General features: G+C 40.1%; 1 protein-coding gene across 7 annotated transcripts; it reads left to right on the top strand.

The window, feature by feature from the left end:
* The first annotated feature begins 2014 nt into the window (after positions 1-2014).
* On the top strand, positions 2015-19482 carry ING3 (inhibitor of growth family member 3). 7 transcript variants are annotated; one of them, XM_082309670.1, is made up of 13 exons: positions 2046-3294; positions 3471-3542; positions 7553-7659; positions 7842-7942; positions 9778-9843; positions 11052-11148; positions 13253-13324; positions 13616-13735; positions 14906-15063; positions 15431-15621; positions 16805-16997; positions 17934-17972; positions 18607-19482. In XM_082309670.1, the coding sequence occupies exons 4-13, from the start codon at positions 7847-7849 to the stop codon at positions 18721-18723; spliced, it is 1149 nt and encodes a 382-aa protein (XP_082165796.1). In that variant the 5' UTR covers positions 2046-3294; positions 3471-3542; positions 7553-7659; positions 7842-7846; the 3' UTR covers positions 18724-19482. The 7 variants fall into 7 exon arrangements, with proteins under 7 accessions (XP_082165797.1, XP_082165793.1, XP_082165791.1 ...); XM_082309667.1 differs by lacking the exon at positions 7553-7659 and having other exon boundaries at positions 2038-3294; positions 15005-15063; XM_082309665.1 differs by lacking the exon at positions 7553-7659 and having other exon boundaries at positions 2043-3294.

The following is a 19482-nucleotide window of genomic DNA, read 5'->3' on the forward strand; positions in this document are numbered from 1 at the left end:
TCCATGTTTTTAATCAGTTTTTCTCCTGTCAGTTGAAAACTAATGAAACCTATGCAAGCAATTAGCTTAAGGTAGATCACAGGGCAACTGTAATATTCCTTTATGCCATCATTCTGTCACAAGTGATGATACACGATTTATGTGAAACATTTGCTGGAGAGATGCCATCAACATTAATAACGTTATATCAACAGGAGAAAACAGCAGCTCCTGTGGCCTCCCTTCCTTTCTCTGTGCTAAGCAGTTCTGTTGCTGTACGGAAGTTTTCTGAACAATGTCGATTGGAATTCACAAATTGAATTTCTTTTTACCTTGAGTTCACAGTTGCTGTCTACTTCTTTTTCACTCTATTTGCATCCCAATAAACACTGTCATTAATCCATGTCTCCTTATCAGGAGCTGTTGTAATTAGGGTGTTCTAAAAGTTGAGTTAATCAATAGAGTTAATTCTTTACATTTATACACAGCAGGAAATTTTCCATTGTAAAAATAGTTTCTTTTTTACGGCCTGAGTGGATAACCACTTCTTAAATGTCAGTTTAAGCTCCATTCCACTGGTGTGTCATGATAAGGAGCACTTATACACACAATCCCACTGAAGTTCGTGTGGCTACTCATTTGACTATACAATATGAATTAACATCAGCAGAAATGAAAAATGTGACAGTTTCTCCACCTGTCTAAAAAAAAAAAACTGAAGAAGACTACAGGTAGATAAATAAGTTCCTCTTTCCTTTTCAATAGATACTGAACAAGGTTGAATTGTATTTTCATTTGTATTCTACTACATAATCCCTTCCCATCCCCTGCTGTAAAGCACTTCAATGAACAATTTTTGAAGCAGGTTCCTATTTTTATAAAAGCCTCTCACATGTTCCAATAAACCATGAAACATAAAGGGGGGCACTTGAAGGCAGCAGCCTGTTGGCACACCTGAGTTTCATTTTCCCTTTCCACTGACGTAGACAGTGCACACACTATTCCTAAAGGGAATGACTGAGACACAGCCCCAAGAACTGCCTGTTTTGGTTTGCTTGATCTGGGCACCACAACACACAGGAACTGGATGAAAATACCCTTGCACAATAGCCCTCAGTGAGGATTTTGCTGGCTATTCCCAAGCTTGCAAAGACGAGAATGTGGCAAACTCAGGCATGAAAACTGGAGTATCGGAGAAGTCACAAGGTCCCAATGTCCTGATTGGCCTAGCATTTTGGTCATGAAGTAAATGCTAAGAACTTATTGTGTGACTGTGCTTCAGTTGCAGTTCTAACAGTGGAGTCTTTGTACAGTATTTGTGGACAACATCGTTCTCTTAAACTTCTGCTGCATGAAATGCGCTCCCAAACACATCTATGAAAAAATTTTTTGTTTAAAAAGCATTAAAGCCACCACTGAGCATAAAAGGAAGTGACCCCATCAATTCAGGTTTCCCTAAATTCACCTAGCTTTTCTCCTTATCAATATAGGACATCATTACTTTGCTGTGCTTTTGCATAGGCTAAATTCTGTTGCCTGCATCAAACCCTTTCACTTCAGTAAAAGCGCAGCCATTTATATTCCTAGGAAGGGTCAAGCTTGTCTTCTACATAACAAAAATGAGGCCAAGCAATTTCTCACACAAGACTTCAAAAACATTGTCATTCCTACACCAGTGTGTCAGAAGTCGTACAGTAAAGAGTGATCCGTATGAGCAATAGTATACAGATTCTTTCAACTAAGGCTTCTGGTGAATAGTAACTGAGCTTAATGACCAGCTAAAAACTGTTCATTGGTATGTATGAAACCAGTTGATATTTCTGTTTCGGCAGTACAGACTACATGGCTAATGATGGAGTGCGTATGGAAAATGACCATTTTGGCACAGCACTTTTTTCGCAATGTTGATATTTATTGTTATACCTTTTTTGCCATCTGTAATGGCACAGGAATTACAAAAAAAAAAATGCTTAGTTATACCTTATGTATTCAAGACATAGCTAACATCTGTCTTCATAAAGGCTGCACACAAAATTTATTCTTCCCAAAATTCAGTCATTCTTAGCTAACTACTCACAATATATGAGGTTAAAACATGAGACAAGAATGCTGTTTTCCATTGGTCCTGACACTCAAAAACATCCCATGCAGGTTTTTACTCAGGCTTGGCTTAAGCATACACTTTATTTCCTTGCTTGGATGCATATGGCACAGATGAGAACATGAAAAGGAGATAAAAAGCATGGCGAAAGCTAGCCTGTTCTGCTACCGCAATTCGTGCGCTCCTGTACCTACACCTGACATCACGCAAGCCCTAAAATTTCCCTCCCGCAGTCAAAAAACAAATCTGGATAAAAGCAGCAGTCCATGATTAGAGCAATAAATATTAGATAGCGACAAAAGAGTGATGAAATAAACTATCTGGGGGATTGAAACTGCGTGGAAAGCCTCAGCCCCGAACATTTAAAAATAAATTACAGTAAAAAGTATTGTAACTGGATTGCAGTCACTACTATCTGCTAATTATTTTTTTCTACTCTGAACAGCAGCTCTCAAGCCCGCAGAAGTTTATGCTGTCGGGTGCCGGTAACGTCGTTACCGCCCGTGTTCCTGAGGTACGCTGAACACAGCAGCTTTTTTCACCTTGGGTCACTCATGAGAAGAGACAGAAATTACGAGTAATTTCATTAATTCTATCATTTCTTATGCTTTTTATGCACTACTACCAGCTGTGAGCATTTAAAATAACGGAGAAACAAATTAAAAAGGCATAAAGCCTGACGAAAAAGCTGCAAGTTTTTCCCTTCTCTTCGCGCTCGGGTCCCGGGGACCCTCCGGAAGGCCGGCAGCCGCGCAGCGCAACTTTCCCTGGCAAAGCGGGGGCTGTGAGGGAGCTCCTGGAGGAAACGGCTCCTGCAGGACGGGTACGCCCCCGGGCCGGCTGAAACGACGCGGGCCGGGTCGGCCGGGGGCAGGGCCGGGGCGGCCGGGGGCAGGGCCGGGCGGCGGAGGCGCGGCGGCCGCGGTGCATGGCGGCAGGTGTAGTTTCCCGCCGCCTGCCCGCGCGCAGACTGCATTTCCCGTGGAGCCGCGGGGGGGGAGAGCGCGAGCCACGGTGTGCGTCAGCGGCGCGGGCAGCCAATCGCGGCGCGGCCGGAGCGAGCGCCGTCAGCCGCCAATGTTGTTTTCGCTGAGTCGAGCCGCTGGTGTTGTTGGCGGCGGCGCCATATTGGAAGGGACGAGCCCCCGTTAGCGAGAAGCCCCTTGGCGCTGGCCCGGCCGCCGCCATGCTGTATCTGGAGGACTATCTGGAGAGTGAGTGTGTGCGGGACGGGGGTGCCGGGCGGCCGGGCACGGCCGGTGGAGGGGAGCCGGGGGGGAGCCGCGGCGAAGAGGCGGCGCCCCCCTCCCCCACGGCGGCGAGTGACTGACTGACTCCCTCCCCCCCTGCCTCCCTCTCCCCGCTCCCCCGCCCCTCCCTGTCCCCGCAGTGATCGAGCAGCTTCCCATGGATCTGCGCGACAGGTTCACCGAGATGCGCGAGATGGACCTGCAGGTGCAGAGTACGTGAGTCCCCGCCCCCGCCGCCTCCGCCCGCCCCCTCCCCGCGCACCAGCCCCCGCCCCGCCCCGCCCCGCCCGGCCGGCGGGGGGCGGCCGCGGGCACCGGATCGATGGCCGCGCCGCGCCGCAGGACCGCGGCGTGGGGAGGAGGGAGGCAGGGGAGGGGAGGAGGGGGCGAAGCGGCGCCGCCGCCGGGGCGCTCCGACCTGTGTGGGCAGCTCCGCTCCGCTCCCCGCCGCCGAGCCGCGCGCTGGCCCGGGGCGTTCGCGCCCCTTCCCCACCCTGCGCCCCGGCTCTGCCCGGCAGCGCCGCTCCGGTGATGCGGGGGCCGGGCCGCGGGGCCGGGCGCGTCTCGTCGGCACCGGGCGCCTGGCGTCGTCTCCGGCGGGGCGGCTGGTGCTGGTGCGGCTGCGGGAGGCGGCGCTGCGGAGGCCCGGCGCCGCGCTGGGAGCCGCCGGGACGCAGCGAGGGGCGGGGCGCGCTCGCCTGGCGCTGTGTCAGCCGGCGGCGCCGAGCCCCGGCCCCGCCGAGCCGCCCGCCCGCTGCGGGCCCGCCCCGGCCCCCGCCCGCCGCCCGCGGTTCAGTCTCGGCGCAAGTGGGGTCTTGCAGAGGTTTCGCTCCTGGGCTTGTGCTGCTCCCAAAGGCATTTTCGGTGGCACGTCCCAAACTCTTTAGATTTTTGATCCCTAAGAGCAGTGATGGTGGTTTGGAACGTGAGTTATGTCCCACTCCTGCAGCAGGTAGCGGTAGGCTGTCTCTGAAACTTTCCAGCCAGCTCCCCTCATAAGAGCCCATGTGAAGGTGCTTTTTGCTTAGCCTCTTGTGCCGTAGCTGGCACGTAACAAAATACACATTCTGCTTTAGGCTTTTTTGTAGATCGCTTGTATATCTGCTTATATCCTGATATAATACGCTGCCTTATGCTGTTTCCAGGATGCATTGCCTTTCATCTTCTCTAATGCAATCTCATCTGGGACTTGGGTGTCCCATAACACCCAGTTAGGTGTTGCTGTCATTTAACGCACAATTAATACGTTCATCTATAACTGTGATGCAAAGGTCTTTGTTAATGAAACTGTTATTGCACAAAAGATGAGAGGAATCATCAATACAGAAGGATCAGACTATTGTAAAGAAGAATGAGACAAAGAGCAAGGGTTGAAACAACAAGTGAATGGCATACAGGAATACAAAAATGCAACGCTATCTGGGAGCACAGTTCTTGAAAACAGTAGTTTAACCTATAATACTTTGAAGCGAGGTGTCAGGCTTTCCCTTGGATATTTACTTTAGTGGACCCAGCAGGTCTGTTTAACAGATTTTTCTGACACATGTTGAACAGGCTATAGGAGTTTTTTGTCTACTATGGCCTAAGTGTTGGGTTCAGTGCTTAAAGTTGTGGGAACAGAGCAATGGCTCCTTATGGGAGATAACACCTCTGAAGTAACTATTGCTAGGGAGCACCAGGAGAGAGAGTGAGCAGCTCGTTAACTTTGGTAGTTCTGAGTAAGTTCACAAATTTTACTTCTATTTAGTAGGAAGGCAAAGAAGGTAGTAGTTTTTTTGAAGTGCGTTTCAGAACTGAGCCAACTAGCACTGCCAAGGTTGCAGTAGGGTCATTTCCTCTGCTTTAACTGGAAGTGGCAAATAGCACTCCATATTGTATTACTGGAAGTAGCAAATAACACTGAATGTTGTATACTAAGACCAACCTTAGGCCCAGAGAAAAATTCTCTTGGACCTCGGTGCTTCTGTAATTTTTGAACAGTGAGTGACAAAGCATCCAAAGACATTCCTGAAACTTCTGGGCTAGCATCTCCTCAACATCAGTTGCCAAGCTGCCTGCTGAATACTACATGCAAACCTGGAGGTTGTTCTCATGCTGTGACATAGTGACTTGCTGTGAAGATTCAGTGTCTCTGAAGTAGTTGAAAACAGGACTTTGAGTGATGCTGTCCCAGAAACCTACATGAGTTGTAATTCAGAGATAACTGTGCTGCTGTGTTTTAGAGTCAATGTTGACTTTATATTCCGTCCTGTTTGGACCGCATGGACTTCTAATGGGGCAGGTGCTGCTGATTGTTGTTGGAAGAAATAATAAACCAGCTGTACCTACTGTATGTCCTGATAAGGCTGCTGTGGGAAAAGTGAAGACCATCTGTGTTGTGTCTTGACTCTTGAGCTTTAACTGAGCTCCCCATGGAGCATAAAATGTGTTTCTCTATTTAAGTTCAAATCATGGATTATCAGGATTCCATGGTAAAATGTCAAGCTCTGGAAAAAGGCCTCTCTTCTAATAGAATTTCTAGCAACTCTCTTGGGAAATCTGATCTAAGAAATTAGTATCTCAGAATATAGTATCACAGTTGGATTAAAAAGATGGCGGGGGAGAAAAGGCGAAGGAGCTTGAGTGTACCAGAGAGAACTTTTCTTATAATTTAATAGATCTGACCTGCATTCCCCTTTGCCATTTCTGCCCTTTCAGGAGAGACCAAGTTTCTGTGGAAGTTTTGCCTTACGGAGTTTCACACAGTCTGATACGTGTCCTCAATAAAAAGTAAAGAGGGAAGATTTTTTTTTTTTTTATTTTCACGTCTATGGAGCCGTTAGAATAATTATCACCTAGCTGTTTGCACTCCGGGAATGGGAGATAGAACATTTTGTGTGTTGGCTTTATAGACCAAATTATAGTCATTTGGTCAAAGAACAAAGCTTTTAGAAGCCTCCACATAAAGTGTGTGCTGCTTGCTTGCTGCTCTGGCTTCTTAATCTTCTCCCTGAATAACACAGTGCAAGTGGAAAATGCTCATTGTACAGATTCTCCCATCTTTACCCTGTTTTACACCAAAACTGTTTAACTACTTTCTTTGTCTGGGTCTAAATAACGTTGATGTGAGCCTGTATCACAACTATTCTGGCTTGGACTTAATTGTGCTCTGTCTTGTCAGTTGTTAAGTTCCTCTTGGTTTTGATGCTGGACATTCCTAGCATAGGGAAAATCGATGAATGTTTTTGATCATTTAGTATGAATGATTTTTGGGTATTTATGTGAACAGTTAGTTCTAGTTGTGAATTTTCACAGAGTGAGAAAACCTTTGGGCTCCATTGGATTTGAAGAGTTAATCATACTTGGGTATTCATGAGTTCCTTGAACTAGTTAATTCACTTTTTTTTTTTTTGTAAGAGATGATGGCCATCTCATCATTAAACCACCATTTAATGGTGGTTTCTGGAAAGTATCTTAAGTGTTTTACACCCAGAGCCTGAAGTCTGTAGGTAGTTGGTGCGTTGTCACATTTAATTTAAAACTGCTATCTGGACAGTATCACTGAGAGTGCTGTGAAAAACATTTCAGTGCTGTCATCTGTCCTGAGACTAGCAAGGCTGTCAAAGCTAGTTTGACTGAGGCAGCTGCATGTTTTTGGAAATATGCAAGCTGTTGCATGCACAAGTGTCCAGCTGTTGAAATAGTAAACTCGGTGCTTTTTTTTTTTTTTTTTTTTTTTGAAGGAGGGTGGAGGGAAAGGGAAGGGAATCCCTGTTCCTGTTTCAGTAAACAGTGAAACAAATAAATTGTAGTTGACATTTTCCTTTCCCATGATAGTTAATGTTAGGGAATTGGGGGCTTTATTTTTTCCCTTACAATATTTCTCAACTTCATGTAAGTGAGAATCCTGTCCAAGTAGTATTTTATCAGTGCATTTACCTCTTAGTGCTACCCTGTGGGGGTGGGGGGAATAACTTCGTGAGTGCTTTCAACTTATCTCACCCTTCCTAGCATACAGTGGAGAGGGCCTTGACTTAGAGGCGGTGACATGACTCTTCAGTTGCTCTACCTTTGTGAGGCACTAATTTTTTCAATTATTTGGTTTTGTATTTGACTGTTTCTCTTAGGAGAACATTTTGTTTCCTGCTCAGTTTGTAACTGGCTAGAATGTTCCAAAGTCAGCAGTCTAGAGCCCTGGGTGAGGAGTTTGGGTCATGCTTTAAGTCACTACCACTGCTCTTAGGGACAAAAAACCTTTAGAACTTGGAGTCCTGCCAGTCCCATGCTGGAGAGCACAAGAACCTTGATGAGAATCCTACCAGAATACAATTCTGCTTCTTGGAAATTAAGGTAAATATTTCCCTCCTCTGTCCACTGTCACTTGGTTATTTTGGTTTTTTTCGTTTTTTTCCTCTCTCATAGTTTGCACCTCAGTCCTGTCAACTTTGTTTAAGAAAAAAAATCCGCCTTATTTCATAATGTTTATATACATGAGAAGATAACATTTATCTTAATCTTTTCCTGTGCTACAGATGCAATGGATCAGCTTGAGCAGAGGGTAAATGAATTTTTTATGAACGCAAAGAAAAACAAACCTGAATGGAGAGAAGAACAAATGACATCAATCAAAAAAGTAAGGATATCAGAGGAGTGGGTCACATTTTTCTTTTGCAAACGAAGATAACCTTAGGAAAAAATAGCTTATGATTGATGGAGACTTAAGCATTCAGAACTGTGACTTCCCTTGGGCTTTCACAGAGATGGATAGAACTACCTAGGAGGAGAGAAATGACTGAAAGTTTTCTTCGATCAAGCGTTTCTCTCAAGTTTTACCCAGTATTTCCTAGCATTTTAAAAATTATGATCTTGAAATGGTGAGGAAACCAATTACTAAATTTTTAGCTCAGAATTTTGTTTCTGCTTGTGTGACATGAAGCTGCGTAAGTTAATTGGTTTTCTTCTAGAGGAGATTTTTCAAGCTTAGCTTCAGCATATCCTGTGATTCTGCCTATGTCCTTGTATACGTTATACGTATGGTATATGTAGCTTTAGGGAGGGAAGAATAAGAAGATGGATGTGTTTTGTTTTATCCTTCAACACTCGGGCATTGGTGGTGGTATTGTTAGTAAGGTAGTCCATCATTTTGTCAGGAGAAACTCCTTTCTAGTCTCCTACACTTGCTACCTCAGCCCCTTATTTGGCCAGGGTTTTTTTTTCCTTAATAGATGCAAACAGATTTCTTAATTGAAAAAAAAGAAAAATTCAAAGCTCTGACTTCACTAGAGTAAATGAAAAATTTGCTTTAGACTTTAGTTGGACCAAAATTTCAAGTAGCTTTTGCCTAAGCAAGATACTCTTCAGTGGAAATCGAGAATAAAAAGGCACTTAAACCTGTTTAATTCTAGAGTAAAAACATGTGTAAACATAATTAAAAAAAAAAAGTTTTGTCTGTGGATTTTCATTAGTTAGAGCAGATTTTAAAATTGAATTGCTGTAGTCAAATTATTTTAAAATACACTTACGAGTTATATAAATGTATTTTAAAGTAATTTAAACTAAAAACTATAGACATCATTATCTCTATTTAACTACAGTGCTGGAAAGGCCTCCCTTCGCAGTACTGTTTAGCATCATTTTGAAGGGCAGTAGTATCTGCAATGGTCCTAAAGATCCATACAAAGTAAGAGACATCATCTCATTTTGAGTCCATGACCTTACGCTGTGTAATATCAAATAAATCCAGAGAAGGGCCACCAAGATGATCAAGGGTCTGGGAAGCCTGCCATATGAAAATAGGCTGAGAGAGCTGGGTTTGTTCAGCCTTGAGAAAAGGAGGCTTAGAGGTGATCTCATCGCCATGTACCAGTACTTAACGGGGAGCTACAAAGAAGATGGAGACTCCCTTTTTACAAGGAGTCACATGGTGAGGACACGGGGTAACGGGTACAAGTTACTCCCAGGGAGATTCCAATTGGACACGAGAGGAAAATTTTTCACAATGAGAACAGTCAATCATTGGAATAATCTCCCCAGGGAAGTGGTTGACTCTGCTACGCTGAACAAGTTTAAGACTCAGCTGGACATGGTGCTGGGCCATCTTGTCTAGGTTGTGCTAGAAAGGTTGGACCAGATGGTCCTTGAGGTCCCTTCCAACCTGGTATTCTGTGATTCTATGAAATCCAGGACTGTTTCTCTTCTTGTAGCATTTGTTGCAGAAACCTAAATATCACTGTAGGAAGAAGTGTCCACATCTTGTAGTGTGGCGTTTTCTAAGGCACAAACAATAAATTGATATGTAATACATCTCTCATCTAAAATTTAGCTGATTGTTGTTTACGGTAGAGTTTCGCAGTCTTTCTGAAAACTGACTTGAATTTCTCCTTTTAACTCACATTTTGTGCTGGATAACAATAGCTTAAAATTAATGCAGTTCTGTTCATAATTTAAAAAAAAATCTCTTTGTAACAGGATTATTATAAGGCTTTGGAAGATGCAGATGAAAAAGTGCAACTGGCTAATCAAATATATGATTTGGTAAGTAGGCAGAAGGCTTGTGGTGAATTACCTGAATTTATGCCCAAAGGAGTTCTAAACATTTTGATAAGCACTACAACTGTGCTACCTGTACTGTTATGTCAGCTACATACAGATACTTTTGCTGGTGAAAGAAACATTTAATATTTTATTGACTTAAGAATTTTGTTGCTTTGGGTAGTAAGTGTCACTTAAGTACAAAACATACAGAAATAATTTTAGAGATCTTAAGGTTTTCATGCATGCTGATTTTGTCTTAGTTATTTTTTTCTGAAAAGAGACCATGAGCAAGTTACTCTTCCTTATAGCATGTGGATTTTGAATTTTAAGTATATGTATTTTACATTTTCTCAGAGAACAGGACCTGCAAGTCAGACTGCACTAAAATACATAAAACAAATATTTCTTGTCTGCTTTAGTTCCACTTCAGCTAACCAAAGGTTAGTTCCAAAAGTCGGAACTTACCTTCTCTCTTTTGGTTAGCTGGTAACTGCAAAAACCTGTTCAATTTTTAATAGTTTAGACATATGTACAGTATTCTGCTGTATGACTACAGATGAAGAAAGCATTTGGAACATGATGGTTTTTTCCATGATACTAAGTTTAAATTTTTTTAAGGTAATTTTCAGTACACGAGAGCATGTCATACTTTACTCAAATGCACAGGAGTCTTTACATTTTCAGTTTAGAGACCCTTTTACTCAATACTTAAGTTTACCAATGTGTATAGTGGCATACAAATAGCAATTGAGTAAGCTTGCAATTTCCCCATGCAGCCCAACCTCTTCTGAAGTGCATGTCATGTACTGTTCTTTCTCTTCCCCTTCCTATACCTATACCCACAACACCGCCAAGTCCTCTTAATCTTTTTTCTCAAAAGAAACACTTAACGCTGTGTCTTGGAACATTGCCTACAGTAAGAGGAGGGCTTCTAGCAGCTGAGCCAATATGCAGCCTTATTGTATCCTGTTATTGACTGCACAGCTTAGGAGCAACAGGGCTATTTTGGTGTTAATTCTGGTATCTCTGCTGAGTTAGGGAAATGTAGGTGACCGAGAAGTTATGCTTCTGTGTGTTTTTATATGTGTTTAGTGCTGCGTGGCAGAGAATTGGTGGAAGGGAAATGTTTAGCAAGCCTGAGATTAAGGGTGTAGATAGTCACGTTCCAGAACTGGATGCTATTTATTGTTGCTTTGTCTCAAAAACAGGTAGACCGTCATTTGAGAAAATTGGACCAGGAACTCGCTAAATTTAAAATGGAACTTGAAGCAGATAATGCTGGAATTACAGAAATATTAGAGAGAAGTAAGTATGTGTGGTTTTGTTTAAGAACTTGACAGATTTTCTGTCAATTTGCAAAATTAAATTATCATAAACTTCTTAGTGGCCTGCAGTATTTCCACTTGTTCGAAAATTGTGTTTTGACCCACATACTTCTCATCAGTCAGTGATTCTCAAATTTTAGTTTCAACCTCAATTTTTACCAGTGAAGTCAAAATACAACTGAGTAATCAGAATAGTTTTTTTCACACAACTGTTGCTCTAGTGAATTGCTACAGAATTCTTTAATCCTATTTTTATTGACTGTAGGTATTCAGACAAGTACTTCAGCCTAAGCTTGCCACCTACCCAGTTGAAAGCATGCCATTTCTTACTTGAATTGATTGCCACCAAATTGAGGAGGGTCATGATTTTAGTTATAGGTGTGGAATGTCAAGTAAAGTTAGGTACTTGGTGGGTTTCTTTTTTTAAAGGGGAGAGAATGGTTGTTTTGTAACGGAGTAGGGAGGGAGAAGCATTTTGGGTAAGAAACCTGCATGCTTCACAAATATAGCAATGCTACTATTCAGAATGTGAACAAAAATGTTATGTGACAGCTTTTTGGCCAACTTGGTGTAGAAGAATCTGGCCTTTCTGTACCCATCAGCATTTAGACATCAAGTTCAAAAAGTTGGTTTAACTGCTGTGATTATGGAGCTAAGAGGTAGTGACTGTTCTTCATACCCAAGGACAGTGAAAAGTGACCTAAGTGACTTGAGGACATTAGGAACAAATATTCTTTCTTTGAACTTTATGTGGCTTTGTCATAAAAGCTGGGAGCTTTTGGATATTTTATGTAATTGCAGAAGTAAGTGCTTTTAATGAACTAGCAACTACAGAAAAGGACTAGTTTAGTTTAGTTGGAATCCCAGCTGCAGTTCTAAGATGTAATAATACCTTCAGTTGAGCTGCCTTTGGTGAGGTAGGTAGACAGAATTTGAAGAACTCAAAATAGAAATGTACCAGGCTGCATGTTGCACCTGTAAGGTTGGTTTGTTTTTTTTTTTTTTAATAAAGTGAAAAGTAGAAGCCTCTTAACGTTTTTAGCTTTCAGAGTAAATACATATTGTTGAGGTTCCGCCAGAGGGCAGCCTTTGGACTAGTTCATAACATGATTAATGTTAGCTCAGCCAAAAATATCTCCTTATGCTTTGAACCTCTTCTAGAATAATTTTCTTTAAACTTTTTTTAATACCCTCATGTACTGTTTGAAAGCACTGAAAAAGAAGGAGGTAAAAAAATGTTGAAGCTACAGATTTTGAAAAATGAATGTGAATTACTTTCTTGAATTGTCTTCTGTATAAATGTAGGTTGGTAGGTATTGCAGCTAGTTCAAAATGGTTTTGCCAAAGATTGATACACAAACTGTTGTATATTGTTCTAATGGAAATTTATTGGCAAAGTCTCTCCTATGCTGCGATCTTTTAGCCTCATATTACAAGAAATGTTATTCTTAGACATAGACTTGCATTTGTGCCCTCCCCCCACCTTTTTCCTTTTTTCTTTTTTTTTTTTTTCCTTCTTTGGATTGTTGCTCTGTGTATTTTGAATGTTAAGAAAATTTGGATGATAATCTGAAGCCCTTCCTCTTGAATGTTAGATCATCTTGAAAGATGTCACTAGTGCTTGTGTGTTTTGACTCAGCGTTACAAGATGGACTCAGTGGGACAAGATGTGTCATTAACACAGTTTACCTGTTACAATCTTCTTTTCAGTTCGTATTGATACAAATTGTCAGTACTTGTGGTGCAGCATTCTCCAACCGTCACCGCCTTCTGTGCAACTCATTTGAATAAGTGGCATGTTGAGGGCAATGTTGTTTGTTCTCCTTATTGGCCTTGATTTTAACTTCTTGATTTCAACAGTTGAACAGCAGCAGTCACCAATTTTTATTTTAACACTGTTCTCCTCACTGGCTTCTGGTTGTACTACAGGAAGGGTTTCAACTCCTGCAAAAATCCTTCTGCTTAAAATAAATACAACTGCGTAGTGATTTGTTAATATTGTAAAGATTCATCTAGTATCTAAAAGTCAAAACCACTCCAATGATGACTCTGAAATTTTCCTATCCTTTTTACTTCCCTCCTAGGGTCTCTGGAGCTGGATACACCATCACAGCCTGTGAATAACCATCACGCCCATTCTCACACACCAGTAGAGAGTAAGTATTTGAGACTTAAAAACATGTCCACTTTTTATGTTTCCTTATTTTTTGTTCAGTAGTATTAGGGGAAAAAAAAAAGCTCAAAACTTTTTTTCTCCAAACATTTGTGGGGCAGGGAAGGCATAATGCAATGATAATAATGCCTATTTAGAAGAAGTGCGAGAATGAAATAATAAGGTTTTGCTGGTGGGAATTAGTTGAAAGTGCTGTTTTATTATCTCTAGTTATAGTTTGACTTTCAAGCTGAAAAGGTTTTGCATTTAATTTCCCTTTATTTATTTCATTTAGAAAGGAAACACAATCCATCTTCTCACCATAGTACAACAGATCATGTTCCTGAAAAGAAGTTTAAATCTGAAGCTCTTCTATCTACCCTGACTTCAGATGCTTCTAAAGAAAATACACCAGGTAATCTTAATTGTCTTTCTTACATTTTATTGCTTCTTAATTGGAAGAAGAGAAACCCGATTATATTTATGAGTTATTGTCTTTTGAAATCAGAGGCTCATACCCTTTCCTCTGGGATTTTCAGTCATTTGAAACATGAGAAATAGCAGGCATTGTTACTCATCTGTGTTGTCCATGAAGTGCATCAGCTTTGCTGTCATTTAAGAACTGCATGTTGGCTGTTTCTTTTTATTTACACTGCTTGGAAGAAGATAACAATACAGTTTCATTCAGCCAGTAGTAGAAATATAAGAGATCAATACATTATTATTTTGGGAAAAAGAAACACATGCAACAATTTCCAAAGTAAGGGAAAAGAATTTTTACACTTTCTTTTTTTTAAGGGGTGGTCTGACGTGGCATTCAGCTACAATAAAATAAAATTCTTTCATGTGTCGTCTCTTTCAAAAGAGGTGAGAAGTCTTTCTGAGTAGTGAATAAAAAAAACCCCACAACTTTCTGCCCATTTTCAAAATTAGGGTGTTTCATAGTTTATTTTCTGAAAATAAAAGATTGTGAGAGGTTATAGTAAGTAAACTACCTCGTGTTTTGGAATTTAGCGCTGTTCATCAGTTTTAAGTATTCTCCCTCATATCCATTTTACTTTTGAAGGAAATTCACATGAGATGGCAAATAAAATGTAACTGGTTTTGAGCAGCTGTCAGTCTGTAGATGGCCATGGAAATCTATGTTGCATTAAAACGGATTTGTAGTTTTTAGAATTAAGATTGTTAAGTTTTACTTCAGAAATAGTATAGGTGTACAGTCAAATTCTTACTCTCTTCTTGATGGTTACAGTAGTCAGCATCATTTCAACAGAGATTGCGTTTATATAGACATAGACATAGCAGCTGCATCTGTTCTCTGATAGCTGAATATGATAGTGAGGACTGTCTTTCTGAAAGGACTCCTTGCACATGAGGATAGGTGGGGAACAAACTTCTTTTTTTTTTTCTTAAGCCGATACTGGCTGTGTCAAATGACTTTTTAAACTTCTTTCCAAATGATCAGACTGCTCTGATGCATAAACGGAGTTCCTACTCTTTCACTGGTTGTCGTATATAACTCTTCTTAAAATGCAAAGGAATTTAGTTTCATTTTGAATTTCATAAATGTGTTCTGTTCATCAAGGGTGTCGAAACAGTAATTCATCATCCTCTTCAAACAATGCATACAATACAAACTCTTCTCAACCATTGGCATCATATAACCTGGGCTCATTATCTTCAGGATCCGGGGCCGGTGCAATTACCATGGCAGCAGCTCAAGCAGTGCAAGCCACGGCACAGGTAATGTCAAAACATTCTTGTCATTCTGCCATCCGCTATTGATTGAGAAGAAAGACTAGTGATTTTTTTTTTTTTTTTTTAATCTGGATTCCCATGATCTCTTTCAGCTGATGTGATTCAGTTCTCATATTACGATTTTTGTTTATATGCTACAGTTTCATCCTGTAAAACTTGCATAAAGGGACAGCTTGTTTTCTAGCTTTTCCTGTGGGAGGGATATTCTTACACCTTTTTACCACTTACTATACATCATGTTGTTCACAGGGTAACTAATGAACCTGTGCAAATAATTAGCAGTTAGCAGCCTAGGATGTCTTCTGTAAGAGCTCTACTGTGTAATCTGATACAGTATCAGTATTGCTTTTAGATGAAGGAAGGAAGACGAACATCCAGTCTAAAAGCCAGCTATGAAGCATTTAAGAACAATGATTTTCAGCTTGGAAGGGAATTTTCGTTATCCAGAGATTCAACTGGATATTCATCATCAGCTCTGGCATCTACATTAACGCAGACATTAAGTTCATCAACCACAGATTCACGAAGTGGCAGAAAAAGCAAGTAGGTTTTCTTAATTGTTGAATGCAATTATAGCTTTTAAGACAGCTAAGCTTTCTTTTAAAGGTCACGGGCCCTATTAGGAATACTTCATATTTAATATCTGGGAGGGGGGGTCAGTAGAAGGTAGTTATTGCCTGCTGGCCTTTTTTTGTTCAGGGCTTTCTTCTTTTGCCCTCTCACTTTTTTTTCTTTAAGCAAACTCACCCCAAGGTTTTAAGCAAATGTCTTGATTTGCTTTTTCATCTATGATATAGTCTAGTTTCTTCCCTTATTTGTCTGTGTTCTGGAGAGAAGATTTGGCCTAATGGCAAGTGTTGGGAATTAATATGCTTTTGTAGACGGTTTTGAAATAATCTGGAGATCTGCTTCATGCCGCTTCACAAATAATCACAACGCTTTATTATGGCTGACCTTCTAGGACAGAAAACGGAATGAATTTTATTTCTGATTAAAATGAAATTTAAAAGCATTTTAAACAACACAGTGTCACGACACATTGTGACAGCAATTACAAGTTGTACTTGAAAGAGTTTGTCTCAGAACGCGCATCCTTTTAAATTGACTTACCTGTTTTTCTTCATACAAATTTGTCTTTGTTCACAGCTCAGTTAATAATTTTGTCTTAGAAGCATTCTTCATCTATGGATATCCTGGGTGTCAGATCTGACCTATAAGCAAAAGCATAGAATTTGTATTCTGGCACTGTTCCTGTGGAGTGATTGGTGATGCTTGAGTGGAGATTTAACATAGAATCAGCCATGTTCAAAACACAACTGTCTATTCTACATGACATATGACATTATTTATATGTAAATTCCTGTTCTATTGGTAAAATAATTTTTATGGGGACTTTACACCAAGGCTGTTGATGGAAAATTTTGTGAAGAAAAACGTTGATTAAAGCCATTCGGCAGTTTAAAGCTGTTAAATTACATTGATTAGAATACCCTGTCTTGCACGTGTAAGCTGGTAAGACTTGTTTCCTTTTCCAAAAAGCATTCAGTGTTTCCATTTCAGTTCTTGCAATTGTTGAATGAAATTCGTTAGGGAACAATGCTTTGGGATTTACGTATTGCAGTATTTCAGAGTGAACAAAGTACTTGTGTTGTGATCCTTTCACTTGGCAGGAAATTAATTTAAATTACGATACGCCTTTTTTGTGTTTCTTTTTTTTTTCTTTTAGAAACAACAACAAATCCTCAAGCCAGCAGTCCTCATCATCTTCCTCTTCTTCATCTCTATCATCATGTTCTTCTTCATCTGCACTGGCACAAGAACTGTCCCAGCAAACAGCAGTAATACCAGAGTCTGATTCTAATAGCCAGGTTGACTGGACCTATGATCCAAATGAGCCACGTTACTGCATTTGTAATCAGGTAAGGATGGCTTCCAACCCGAAATGTAACTAGAGCTGCTATTTTGTTGCAGTTGAACTTCCTCCTCTGATTGCTAATTTAAAAACATTCTGTTTGCAGTCTTGAAATTCCTATCTGTTTTTATTTACTTACTGGTGGTATGAATAATGAACTCAACTGTTGACATTAAAAACAAGCAAGTTTTCCAGCGATGTGACATACCTGGAGAGTTTTAAATCTTTTAATGAAGAATTCAGGAATAATTAAATTAAAGATTGAGCACGTTCACAGTGAATTTAGTTAAAATTTTAAGTTAGTGAGGAATTTGCCTGGTCTCTCCTATTTTCCTTTAAAGAAACAAACAAACAAAAAAAAAACACAAAACCAAAACCTGGAAAAAAACAAGAAGCAAACAAAAAACTAGTTTTGTAAAAGCTATCGGGAAACTTGAGAGACTGAATGACAACATGAGAAGCTTTTATTTAAAAATGCCTGTTCTTATTTTAAAAATTTTTAAGAGTGTTCGCTTTTTTAGAGTTTATAGAATTCTCTAATTCTCTTGAAAGTATTTGATTGTTTCAAATAAAGTGCTTGAAATTGTCATGTATGCAAGGGAAGTGCCAGACATGAACGTAATCTTGAAAACTGGGCTGATGATGTACTGAGCACTGTTGTTTAGACCAAAATGTGCTTCATGCAGGTTTTGAATGCTGACCTTTTTCATCCAGCCTGAAATATGCAGAAGTATCTTTTTTTGCATAAAAAATTTTTGAAAATCGGTGTGCTGTGAACATGTTCTTTGGGTTGTGTAACAAAAGAAAAATCAAAATATTACTGCTGCTGTTAATGGAAAAACTCCGCAGAGGAAGAAACTTGATCTTTAGCCCTTTGAAAATGTTGATTGCTTTTAATTAGTAATATAATGATTAATAATGGGCTTTTTTTCTTATTTACTAGGTGTCCTATGGTGAAATGGTAGGCTGTGATAACCAAGATGTAAGTAACACAGTTGAAAAGGTTCATGAGATGCTTGTGCATGTAGCTATTGCTTGCAGGAGTTACTTTTCTTTAGAGTTGGTGTTAGAGTTTCTGAGAGTAATGTGCACATGAGTTGAAACATTCTTCAGGAAACTTCTCATCATCTGTCCCCACAGTTGAGGTTCTTTTAGAAGGCTTCACCCTTTACTGGGAAGGTTTGACATCATTTAAATGTCCTTTATTTCTGGGAACTTTTAGCTATGTCACTACTAATACCCATTGTCCCCTTCAAATAAAAAAAGCTTTAAAAGAACAGTTGAACATAATCATGTACTTACTGAGATACTAGAAGTGAGTGGTAAGGTTACTTTTGTGTCACTTAATGTCAGACAAAGTATTTTGAAGCACAACATACTTCTTGTGCTCTGTTACGCGAGTCCATATATGACTCCTAGAATTTTTGTCACTTTCCTTAGTCTGTTGAGTGTTATGTTAGGGACTGAAATCATCCTCTCTTCTCGTTTTGTCTGATGACTTTGTGTGGAGAGCAGAATCTATGCTTTTTACTCATGCTTTATTTTCATAGAATTGTATTTGTGATAGGTGTTTCAAAAAAAACCACAAACCCTTCTCTCTAACTCTGTTTTTGTAGTGCCCTATTGAGTGGTTCCACTATGGATGTGTTGGACTGACAGAAGCACCGAAAGGGAAATGGTACTGTCCGCAGTGCACGGCTGCAATGAAGAGAAGAGGCAGTAGACATAAATAAGTTTCTTCATCTGGAAAACAAATTACATACTAAAGGTTTTGTAGAGGACTTGGGAGGGGGAGGAACCCCCACCACACTTGCAACCACTTAAAGGTTAACATAGCAGTCATAAGATCTTGAACTATTGATTTTGCTAGTTGTGTTTTAATATTGTAAGTAAATTATTTATGCACATTGATGTGCTGCAGATACTATTCCAGTGAGCCTTGGATTGTTCCAGTGGCCAACATATGCAGACATTTGTACTATCAAACCATTTTCTCTAAGCAGTGGGCATTCTACAATTATTCAATCTTCAAAAAATTCCAATAAGGCGAGATTTTAAATGTATGTTTTATATTCAACAGATATATTCTGCTGCATGTACTGTACTCAAAAGCTGTTATGTAACACTATGTATATAAATGGTGCAAAAAGTCAGTGCTTCTGAAAAAAAAAAAAGAGACAATGGTTTTTAAAATGCCTTTATAGCTTTGGTTCTTTATGAAACTTAATTCAGCAGGCTGAAGAAAATGGTTCTTGTATACAGCGGGCTGTTGTCCTCTAGGGTACTTGAGTATGTAAAAACAAAAAAAATGCTGTAGAATAAAACAAACTTGTGCCATTAGTCTTTATATGTTTCTGCTCCAGAGAAGGTGCAGGCCATAAGAGGAAAAAAAGGTGTTAAAGTGATGATAAATTTTTATACCAAATGTGTTTATTTTTTTGTGCAAGTAATCCTTTAAATTTGAATTGTATTAGGTGTTAAAATAAAACAAC

This window comes from Platalea leucorodia (genome assembly GCF_965183815.1).
Source record: "Platalea leucorodia genome assembly, chromosome: 4".
Lineage (NCBI taxonomy): Eukaryota > Metazoa > Chordata > Aves > Pelecaniformes > Threskiornithidae > Platalea > Platalea leucorodia.

Bases quoted from the DNA above. Each gene is read 5' to 3' on its own strand.
- ING3 (XM_082309665.1), top strand. From the start codon at position 3,267: ATGCTGTATCTGGAGGACTATCTGGAGA. The intron at 13,325-13,615 runs GTAAGTATTTGA...TATTTCATTTAG, and splicing joins TTCTCACACACCAGTAGAGA to AAAGGAAACACAATCCATCT. The intron at 15,622-16,804 runs GTAGGTTTTCTT...TTTTTCTTTTAG, and splicing joins CGAAGTGGCAGAAAAAGCAA to AAACAACAACAAATCCTCAA.